Genomic DNA, 12,034 nt, shown 5'->3' with positions numbered 1-12,034 from the left:
AGCTAAATCTTTTTTACGCTCGATTCGATGTTGCCAACACTGAGCCCCTGAGGAGACCTGCAGGTGATGTGACCGGTAGCTTGGTCATCGCTGAGGCCGAAGTACGCAGGTGTTTCCAAGGAGTGGATAGTCGCAAGGCTGCAGGACCAGACAGCATCCCAGGGCAGGTATTCAGGATGTGCACAGCACATCTCTCCCTCTCCCAGTGTGGAGTGCTCTCCTGCTTCAAAATATCCACCATTGTCCCTGTACCTAAAAAGAGCAAGGTAACATGTCTGAATGACTGGTGTCCTGTCGCACTCACCTCAATAATAAGCAAATGCCTTGAAAGGCCGGACAAAGACTACATCTGCAGCTTGCTGCCATCCACACTGAACCTCCTACAATTTGCCTACCGACACAACCGATCAACAGATGACGCAATAGCCACAGCTCTACACACTGTCCTTACACATCTGGAGAAGAGGGATGCTGATGTGAGAATGCTGTTCTTGGATTACAGTTCAGCATTCAACACCATAATTCCCTCCAGGCTGGACTGAAGCTCAGAGACCTCGGCCTTCACCCTGCCTTGTGCAGCTGGATCATGGGTGTTATGTTACTTCTGTTTAAACATACCAAGGGTGAAAAATGAAGAATCATATTCTGGAAGAATTAGAAAACTTTTATTTACAGTAATAAACAAACACGTCTTAACCCAGCCACGTGCTGGAACAATCTAGCAATCCCACACATGCTCAGTGCTTTGTCCAGTCATGTACTGGCACATCATTGCACATGATATCACCACATCTTCCTTTCCTTAAAAAGTACAATTAACAACATTAATCAAAGCAAATACATAATTCAACAAGTCTCTATCAGTCTCTCTGTGGGTTTACGAACACGTGTAGACCTCCTAAGTGGTACACACAGATCTTGTGTTTCCTTGTTATTATTTACATGTTTTGTCTCGTCTGCATCCGTTAACTGAATCCCTGAAGTAGGCTCTTTCTTGAGGTCTTTGCGATTTCTTCTTACCACTGCTCCCTCCTCCGTTTGGACCATGTATGATCTGGGTTGTACTTCAAGTACTGTAGCTTTCTGTGTCCATGTGTTCACTTTGTCTTGTATTCTTACTTCATCTTCCTGATGCAGTTCAGGTAATGGATGAGAACGTCTGTCAGAGTATATTTTCTGCTTTGCTTTGAGTTCATCTTTCCATCTTTTCATTTGTTCACCTCCCTCTGTTCTCAGAAGGCTCTCATCCATTGGCAGATTAGATCTCAAACGTCGTCCCATCAAGAGCTGAGCAGGCGAAAATCCACATTCAAGTGGAGTACTTCGGTAGGCTAACAAGGCTTTATAAAAATCACTTCCATTATCTTTTGCTTTGTTATATCAGTTTCTTGACAATTCCTACCGATTTCTCAACTAATCCACTAGACTGAGGGGAAAATGGACTAGATGTTGTATGAACAAAGCCCCATTCACGAGCAAAATGTTTCATGCATTCACTACTGAATTGTGGACCATTGTCTGTGAAAATTTCATCAGGTACACCATGTCTTGAAAAATCTAATTTCATGCATGTAATTACATTTTCTGCAGCTGTTCTGCCCAGACAACACACTTCAGGATACAATGAGTAGTAATCTGTTATTAATAGATAGTCTTTTGTTGTTAGTTATAAAAAGATAAATGCCTACCTTCTTATACGGTCTCTGAGGATTCGGATGTGGATGCAGTGGCTCCTTAGGGTTGCTATGTTGGTATTTAAGGCATATTTGACAAGAAAGCACCAATTCTGCCATCTCTTGATTCATCCTGGGCCAAAACATCACTTCCCGTGCCTTTCTCTTACATTTTTCAATACCTAGGTGGCTTTCATGAATTTTATCAAGCATTTCTTTACAGAGACTTTTAAGTATAACAATTCTACTACCTTTGTACAAAATCCCACCCACAACAGACAGTTCTGAGTTGTGGTTCCACTGATTTTGTACTACTGAGGTACAGTCATGCCTATTATCTGGCCATCTATCCATCGCCACTTGCATTACCTGACTGAGAATTTTGTCCTTCTGTCTCAAGACGCAGCAGTTCCAACTTTTTGGGAGCAACAGGTACAGTTTCTACGACCATATCAATAAATACCTGAACATCATTAACATCCCTATGACTGTCTTTTGTTGTTGGATCCACAGCTCTGGAAAGTGTGTCAGCCGTGTACATGAATTTTCCAGGTGTGTATGACACATTCAACGCATATCTTTGCAATTTGATCATCATTCGCTGAATTTGCAAAGGACAGTTGCTTAAAGGTTTGTTAAACAATGCAATCAACGGCTTATGACTGGTTTCAACATCAATAGATTGCCCTGCTCTCCCTCTTTCTCTCGGTAGCCGCTCAGCTTCAGGTGCCGTACCTCCACCGCTGGATCAGCCGCCACCATGCCTCGTTATATTTGTGAAATCAAAGATTTCTTGCTTACAGCAAGAAGAAAGGATGCAAAGTCTGTGAAAATCAAGAAGAACAAAGATAATGTAAAATTTAAAGTACGGTGCAGTAGGTATCTGTACACACTAGTCATCACAGACAAAGAAAAGGCTGAAAAACTCAAACAGTCCTTGCCCCCAGGTTTGGCTGTCAAAGAACTCAAGTGAAGAGCTGCAATTTCAATGTTCAGATTTTATTGAAATAAAATGACAAAAGGTTAAAAAAAAATAGATTGCCCTGACACAAACTGATGAAATCTCATAGAGCAAACATAATGCTGAGCAATTCTTTTTCAATTTGGGCATACCTTGTTTCTGGATCAGATAATGCACGAGATGCATATGGCACTGGTAGCCATTCCTGATCATGTTTTTGGAGTAATACTCTCTCTAAGCCCACTTGAGATGCATCACATGAGATTTTGATGGGTCTCTCAGCATCATAAAATTTCAACACAGGTTCTTTTGTGAGTACTTTCTTGAGATTTTGCCATGCCTTCTCCTGTTCATGGTTCCAGCTCCATTCATTTCTCCTTTCTGTTAGCTGCCTCAATGGAGCAAGCTGTTCCGAGAGATTGGGTATACACCTGCCTTTACACTTCCTCCCTCACCACCATTCAGGGTCCCACACGGTCTTTCCAGGTGAGGCGACACTTCACCTGTGAGTCGGCTGGTGTGGTATACTGCGTCTGGTGCTCCCGGTGTAGCCTTTTATATATTGGTGAGACCCGACGCAGACTGGGAGACCGTTTCACTGAACACCTACGCTCTGTCTGCCAGAGAAAGCAGGATCTCCCAGTGGCCACACATTTTAATTCCACATCCCATTCCCATTCTGATATGTCTATCCATGGCCTCCTCTACTGTCAAGATGAAGCCACACTCAGGTTGGAGGAACAACAGCTTATATTCCGTCTGGGTAGCCTCCAACCTGATGGCATGAACATTGACTTCTCTACCTTCTGTTAATGCACCTCCTCCCCTTCTTACCCCATCCCTTATTTATTTATTTATTCCCCACCTTTTTTCTTTCTCTCCCTTTTTTTTCTCTCTCTGCCCCTCTCACAATCACTCCTTGCCTGTTCTCCATCTCCCTCTGGTGCTCCCCTCCCCCCTTTTTTCTCCCTAGGCCTCCCATCCCATGATCCTCTCCCTTCTCCAGCTATGTATCCCTTTTTCCAATCAACTTTCCAGCTCTTAGCTTCCCCCGCTCCCCCTCCTGTCTTCCCCCTCACCCTCCCACTTTCAAATCTCTTACTATCTTTTCTTTCAGTTAGTCCTGACGAAGGATCTCGGCCCAAAACGTCGACTGTACTTCCTATAGATGCTGCCTGGCCTGCTGTGTTCCACCAGCATTTTGTGTGTGTTGCTTGACATTTTTCTTTATTCAATTTTAGGTGAGCCTTGTGTGTTGCCTCAAAGACTTGTCTGAGCCTGGTGTCATGCTCTTGTTTAGTCGATCCCCAAACAATAACATCGTCCATGGATGTATCTACGCCCTCAGTGTGCTGATATAACATGTGAATGGTACACTTCAAGAGCTGATGCAATTCCAAATGGAAGCCTAAGAAAACAGTATCTGGCAAAAGGAGTGTTAAAGGTGCACAATTTTGAACTCAGTTCATCTAATTTGAGTTTCTGGAATCCGGAGGATGCATCTAATTTACTAAAATACTTTGCTTTAGCAAACTGTAACATAATTTCTTCATGAGTGGGCAATTTGAAATGCTCTCTTTTAATGGCCCAATTCAAATCTCTTGGATCTAAACAAATCCTCAGTTTTCTATTTTTCTTATCAACAATGACAAGCGAATTGACCCATTCAGTTGGTTCATCAATTATTGTTATGACTCCTAGCCTTTCCATTTCGTCTAGCTCTGTTTTCAGTTGTTGACGTAATGCAGAAGGTACTTTTCTGCATGGATGTATATTACGGGTTGCACTGTGTGGTCAATTTTAATCGAGTGCTCTCCTAGAAGACAACCAACCCCTTTGAACAAGTCTTCATACTCCTTCATTAAGTCACTGTATCTGACTCTGTGTCGCTATCCAGGACTAAATTTCTTTTCACCAAATTAAGTCTTTCACAGGCAGATAAACCCAGAACTGACTGTACATTTTTTTGGCACGACCACAAATGAAAGCGTGTGCACAATATTTTTGTGTGATACTTTTGCCACACATGTTCCTTTATCTGGAATGTCTGCACCTGAATACCCAGTCACTTTTATATTTGTCTGATGTAACTTCGGTCTTGGCTTTAAAGCATTAAACTCAGGTTCTGCAAGAACATTTACTTGCGCTCCAGTATCAAGTTGAAACAGAATATTGTTTTGATTCACATGCAAAGGAATAGTCCAGTCATTCTTACTTTGTTTATTTTCACAAAGCACATCTATATAAAATTCCTCACGATCATCTTCAATCACAGCATTTATTTGTTTCATTTTATTTTCCTCCTTTCTACTTTTACAACAGCGTGAAAAATGATTAATCTTACCGCAGCCATTGCAAATTTTGCCGTATGCGGGACGCTGATTTGGACGATGTTCCCGCACACAGCGGTCACATTACTTTTTTCTTTCAAATGCTGTCTTGCTCTCTGTCAGTTTTGTCGACGTATTATTATATTTCTTGACATATTTGTGTTTTTTACAGCATTTACATTGCAGTTTTTGACAAAAAGTTCTTCAGCCTGCAACACCACAGTCTCAGAAGCTTTACAAAGCACCAATGTTTTTTCAAAATTTAAATCTTGCCCTCTCAAAGCATTATCTCAAATGCCACAAACAATTCTATCTTTAATGAGAGTGTCCGTGAGCAATCTAAGCTCGTATGTTCTACTGCGCTTTCTTAACTCAGTAGCATACTGATCAATTGTTTCAGCAGCTCTCTGCATACATGTGAAGAATTTATATCGCTCATACATTAAATTACACTTAGTTATTCAAAATACTTCAAATCTGTCCATTATTGACTTTAAATTGAAATTATCTCTATCCTCAAAGACAAAATTATTATATACCTCTACTGTGTCATTCCCGATTACATAGAGCAAAAGCGCAGCTTTGGTTTTTCTGATTTTTCTTCATAATTGATCACCGATAAGTACAGTTCAATCTGTTGCTTGAATATCCTCCAATTCTCAGCTACGTTGCCAGTCAGCTGAAATTTTGATCGGTGTTGTAACCCTTCCATTTTACCAATTACAGTTCGAACTTGTTTTTTTCTCTTTTTTTTGATTATCTTCAATTCTTGATTCTCCCATGTTATTCTTCCAGAACGATTCCTGACACCATGTTATGTTACTTCTGTTTAAACATACCATGGGTTAGCAATGAAGAATCATATTCTGGAAGAATCAGAGAACTTTTATTTACAGTAATAAACAAACACGTCTTAACCCAGCCACGTGCTGGAACATTCTAGCAATCCCACGCATGCTCAGCGCTCTGTTCAATCATGTACTGGCACATCATTGTACGTGATATCACCACAATGGGCTTCCTGTGATAATCATGTGACAATGATAAGAGTGGGCTCCCTCACCTCTGCCCTTCTGACCCTCAACACAGGAGCCACTCAGGGCTATGTACTAAGCCCTCTCCTTTACCCTCTGTATACCCATGACTATGTCGCCACCCACAGCTCCAATCTGCTAATTAAATTTGCTGACCATACTACACTGATTGGCCCAATCTCAAATAATAATGAGGCAGCCTACAGAGTAGGAGTCATCACCCTGACACAGTGGTGTCAAACAACCTCTCCCTCAATGTCGCAAAAACAAAGGAGCTGGTTGTGGGCTACAGGAGGACTGGAGACAGGCTGACCCCTATGGACATCAATGAATCTGGGGTTGATAGGGGGAACAACTTTAAGTTCCTCGGCATAAACATCACCGAGGATCTCACGTGGTTTGTATGTACTGGTTGTGTGATGAAAAAGCACAACAGTGCCTCTTTAACCTCAGTCGGTTGAAGAAGTTTGGTATGGGCCCCCAAATCCTAAGAACTTTCTATAGGGGCACAATTGAGAGCATCCTGACTGGCTGCATCACTGCCTGGTATGGGAACTGTATTTCCCTCAATCGTAGGACTCTACAGAGTGTGATGTGGACAGCCCAACGCATCTGTAGTTGTGAACTTCCCACTATTCAGGACATTTACAAAGACAGGTGTGTAAACGGGTCTGAAGGATCATTGGAGACCTGAGTCACCCCAACCACAAACTGTTCCAGCTGTTACCATCTGGGAAACGGTACTGCAACATAAAAGCCAGGACCAATAGGTTCCAAACAGCTTCTTCCACCAGGCCATCAGACTGATTAATTCATGCTGACGCAACTGTATTTCTCTGCTATATTGTCTATACTGTTGTACATAATATTAATTATAAATTACTTTTATTACTCATTTAGATGGAGATATAATGTAAAAATTTTTACTCCTCGTGTATATGAAGGATATAAGTAATAAAGTCATTTCAATTCAATTCGAAACATTAAATATTTACAAGACAGTGAATAAATTCAAATTAAAATATGATTACTACTGTGTATAAAAGAATCAAATTTCCTGGGGGGAGGATCTACTGCTCCCAGAAATTCCCCACTGTACCTCTTGTGACTGCACACACCCTCTCCAAGGATAACCCACCACAAATGTACCCTCAGAGAGGGCCAGGCCCAGGGGCAAGCCCACTAGTAGATCCTCCTCGCAACCTGCCCTCTTCCATACTGGGTGCCCATATACTAGGAGCACAGGGCTGAAGTGCAACAAGATCCTGAGCAGCCCCTTCAGATACTCAAACGGGGGTTCTCACAATCCATATAACTGTGGTACACTAACTCCTTCTGGCCACAGAAAGGACAGGTGAACGGGGTGCTTAAAGACCTGTCGCACTGTACTGCCCTTTGCAACACCTTCCACCTCAGGTCCCTAATGTACAGTGGAAGGACCACTGCATAAAGAGATCTCCACTGGAGACCTCCTCTGCTGCCAGACAGTAACAGATCGCTAAGGCAAGTCTGGCCAGCAGATGAAGGTGAGGAATTGAAAGATGTGTAAAAGCAGCCCGTACAAGAAATGATTTGGAGTGTCACGGAAGGGCACGGTGGGCACCCCCAGGAGATGACTCACGTTATGTGGGACCCTCTCCTGCATGGTATCCTGGGTCCTGGGTCCAATGAGCACCTCTGGCCCATCAGGTGGTGGTGTAGCCGAAATCTCTCCACTTCCCCGAGCACCCTGGGACCCACTGTGATAAGATGGGGATGAGTACCCCTTGCAGCTAGAGCAATGTCCCCCATCACCCTGTCAGGGTGAGACTACATTCCATACCCTCAACAGCTCTTGGTAAAAGCGAGGCGGTTCCCACAAAGTGGTGCTGTCCGCTGGAAGCCAGGTGTCCCCGGTGGAGAAAGTGCATCAGCAGTGCATGTGACTCAGGAGGTGGTCACTATACAGGTATCTCTGCAGGGTTCTGAGGCGGAGAGCTGCCAGCTGGGTGCACACACACACCAACGACTGACCGCCCTCCGTGATCAGAAGACTCAGGACCACAGCCACGACCCAATGTCTACTGTTACCCTAGAAGTTGTCCACCACCCTCCTCTGGGTCCTGCAGACAAAAGCAGTGGGCGCGACTAAAGTAATCAGCTGGTACCATATCCTTCCAGTGAAAACTAAACTATTGGAATCTCAAAATAAACAGATTAAAGCTTTTGAAAATAAAGTCACAGTCAGTAAAAAGACCCAGGAAGCAAGTTATTTAGTAGCTTTAAGACCAGTTCACTCGAGAATATTTGAAAAAAATTGTGTGAAAACCTGGACAAAAAGCACACCAATCTCGTGCTCCATACAGAAATCCAGTGGCTCAGCAGAGGAGGAGTTCTCAACAGGGTGTTTGAGCTGAACGGTGGATTGCAGGTGTACTTTTAAGGAAATAGTGGGCCAGATTTTGCTAAGTGCTTTGAAGATGAAGAATGGCTGCAGAAACTAGCCTACTTAGCAGACATTTTTCATCACATGAACCAATTGAATAAGTCTCTGTAAGGCCCTGGAAAAAATGTTTTGACTTCAACTGACAAGACTCTTGGATTTAAAAGGAAAAATTATGCTGCAAAAGGAAATTTTGACATGTTTTCATTGCTGCTTTTAATAAGGGTTTTAAACCCTCCCTTCACTATCCAGCTCAGCTCAGAATCACACTTAAAAATGGTTCTTTTGTAATAAATTAGTATAGTTCAATATAACTATTGATTAACTTATATGAATACAGGGTAATGTAATTGTTATTATGAATAGATATAATGTAACTGGTAGTTTTTCTAATCTTTTCTGCCCTTTTATATGCACTTTCTTGTACTTTGTATTCTATATAGATACTAATAAAAATATTGGAAAAAGAAATAGAAAGAGTAATTGCTAGAAAGGTAAGCTAAGCTTAACTATTTTTTGGTTGGCTAAAAATTCATTCACTACTCAGAAGAGGATTGACAATTATTTTTGGATTATTATATCTAAAACTTACTGATCACGCTAATGTACCATGAACTCCAGATAAAATAATTTTTCTTCCAGGGTTCCCTGAGACCTGAAAATTATTTCAAGGGTTCCTCCGGGGCAAAAGGTTGAGAAAGGCTGGTTTAGAGGAATCTGGACTCAACATGGGCAAATAGTACTGGCTTAGATGGAACCTTAGTTGGCATGGAGAAATTTGGCCGAAGGGCCTGTTTTCATAATATATAACTCCTGTGTCTCCAAGTGCTAGGGACAGACTGAGAATTGCTGGAACATTAGCCTTCTGCCCCTAAAATCAGCTCTTGTATATATTTATTTTTAAACTTTACAGTTGCTGGTGACCTATGCTTAGTGCATCAAAAAAAGGCAGAATGGCTGAAGTGGTGAAGTATGCATTTGTCTGTTTTGTTGGAGCTGTGGGAGTACTTGTGCTGACAGAAGCTCAACCTGAGGATTAGTATATTTTCCTAAGACAGCTGCTTTCTTTCTCAGCCAGAGAATGTTGTGTGATACAGTGGAACTAATTTGGAAGGGAATGGAAAAATGTTTAAGGATTGCATTAGTAATCCAGAAAAATATGCTTTGGGAGACCCAAATCTCTGTTTATGTTCTTGTCATAATGGGGTTTAATGATTCCTGCTAATGGGAAACACATAATACAGGGGACTTATTGAATAGTTCAACCTTAAATGGACATTTAAATATCTTGGACATGGAACTGTTTATAACTCTAATGGATCAAAGCGCTGTAGTTGAAATTTTGTATATATGTTTTGCTGGATGCCCGTTACTCCATAGAATATTAAATATGGCTGCATCTAAATAAAGGAAAGATTAGGCCAACTTGGGTTTTTCCTCATAGAGTGTCAAAGGGGAAAGCAGATAGGGCTTTTTTAAATTATGAGAAGCGTAGATAGGGTAGACAGTCAGAATCTTTTCCCCAGGGTAGGAATGTCAAAGACTTTTAAGATTAGAGGCAGGAAGATTCAAGGCAAAATGAGGGCAAGTTTTGTGCACAGAGAGTGTTTGATGTCTGAAATGTGTTACCCGGAGTACCCGGAGTAGTGGTGGAAACAGACAGTTTGGTGGAGTTTAAGAGGCTTTTAGATAGACATGTGATTATGAAAGGAATGATACACAGAAGGTGAACATTTAGCATAAATTGGCTTCAAGATTGGCACAATATCAAAGGCTGATTGGCCAGTCAAGTGCTGTACTATTCTGTGTTTGTATTTTTTGCAGCTGGTGATGTCATGAAGTTTATTTTGAAGAGGCAGGTATGATGCCAAGGGCAAATGCAAAAAGAAGAAGCACAAGCTCCTTTGATCTAAGCAGAACCACCTGTATTGCAAACTTCTCACTGTACTGCTTTTTTTTAAATGATTATATTCCTCCCATTTCGTATCTGGTTGGTTAAGTAAAGCACCTGTTTGACTGGGATATTGGGAAGAGACTGTGACTTCATATAACAGCTGCTTGAAGAGAGTTGAATAAAGCAGGAACTTTAGGGGCATTGGCATTTTATGACATGGTCCCTCTCGGCAAAGAAGCCTATGGGTTAGTTTGCATGCCATTGGAGCAGATGAGCCAAACAGCATAAAACATTGGAAAGAAAATGCTCAGGTATTGCTAAGTCAAGGGTTGGGGGCTGGGTGTAGTACAAGATTAGTAGTAATAATAATAATGTTATTTATAGAGCGCTTTTCATGTAGTCATTGTTCAAAGTTCAAAAGTATATTTATTATTAAAGTACACATATCTCATCATAAACAACCCTGAGATTCATATTCTTGTGGTCATTCACAGTAAATACAAGAAACAATAGAATCAATGTAAGACCGCACCCCAACAGGACAGACAAGCAACCAATGGGCAAAAGACAACAAACTGTGCAAAAAGAAAAATAAATAATAATGAATAAATAAACCATAAGTGGCGAGAATGTGAGAGAAGAGTATTTGGAAGTGAGCCCATAGGTTGTGGGAACAATTCAATGATGGAGTGAGTGAAGTTGAGTGAAATTATCCTCTTTGGTTCAAGAGTCCGATGGTTGAGGGGTAATAACTATTCCTGAACCTGGTGGGGTGAGTCTTGACACTCCAGTACCATCTTCCTGATAGCAGTAGTGAGAAGAGAGCTTGTCCTGGGTGGTGAAGATAGATGCTGTTTTCCTGCAACAGTGCTCAGTGTAGATGTGTGAATTGGTGGGGAGGAGTTTATCCTTGATGAACGACTGTATCCACTACTTTTTGCAGGATTTTTTTTTTCTATTATTTTTTATTAGTTTTTCTATACATTTTACAAATTAAAAACCCCAAATCCCAATGAGGAACATTAATACAGTGCAAAATTAAGCATACAATAACAATATGCTACAAAGGAAGAGAATTTGACAAAAAAAGCACCTAAATTGAAGACAAGTAAACTTAGTATCCTCCTCAAGCCCCACAACACAAAAAATAAACAACTCCAGACCAACCACAACACAATATAGAGAGTATAAATCAGGACAATCAAACTCCCAGACTGTGAATACACTTAGCAACAGAGGATAATAATGCCTACTACCAGAAAAAAAAGGAGCTGAAAGCAAGGGACCGAAAAGAAAAAAAAACCCTAGTCAAGAGGAAGGTTATGAAAGTACTCGATAAAAGGTCCACAGACCTTATGGAACTTTAGATCCGAATTAAGAACTGAATAATGAATTTTTTCGAGGTCCAAGCAGGCCATAATGTCGTTAAGCCATTGCGCATGAGTGGGCGGGGCAACATCTCTCCATCTAAGGAGGATCAAGCGTCTAGCCAGGAGAGAGGCAAAGGATAATATTCGGCATTTGGTCAGACTCAGACGTAAATCTGTCTCGCCCCAGAAACCGAACAAAGCAATTAAGGGGTTTGGTTCTAGGTGCTGATTCAGAATACACGATAACGTAGTGAAGACATCTTTCCAAAATTTCTCCAAGCTAGGACAGAACCAGTACATATGGATGAGAGAGGCCACGCCCCTCTTGCATTTATCACAGAGCGGACTAA

At 41.5% G+C, this 12,034-nt stretch overlaps 2 protein-coding genes across 18 annotated transcripts in view; both read left to right on the top strand.

The window, feature by feature from the left end:
- Positions 1–12,034, top strand: part of disp1 (dispatched homolog 1 (Drosophila)) — a 513,892-nt gene that overhangs the window by 347,643 nt on the left and 154,215 nt on the right. The gene's annotated exons all lie outside the window — the stretch shown is intronic.
- On the top strand, positions 2,355–2,707 carry LOC140733182 (large ribosomal subunit protein eL38). Its single transcript, XM_073056165.1, has one exon. The coding sequence runs from the start codon at positions 2,434–2,436 to the stop codon at positions 2,644–2,646; it is 213 nt and encodes a 70-aa protein (XP_072912266.1). The 5' UTR covers positions 2,355–2,433; the 3' UTR covers positions 2,647–2,707.

The sequence above is a fragment of the Hemitrygon akajei genome, chromosome 9 (genome assembly GCF_048418815.1).
Source record: "Hemitrygon akajei chromosome 9, sHemAka1.3, whole genome shotgun sequence".
Lineage (NCBI taxonomy): Eukaryota > Metazoa > Chordata > Chondrichthyes > Myliobatiformes > Dasyatidae > Hemitrygon > Hemitrygon akajei.
This window is presented reverse-complemented; position numbering and strand designations above follow the sequence as displayed.

Excerpts from the sequence above, each read along its gene's own strand:
- LOC140733182 (XM_073056165.1), top strand. The coding sequence starts at position 2,434 with ATGCCTCGTTATATTTGTGAAATCAAAGATTTCTTGCTTACAGCAAGA.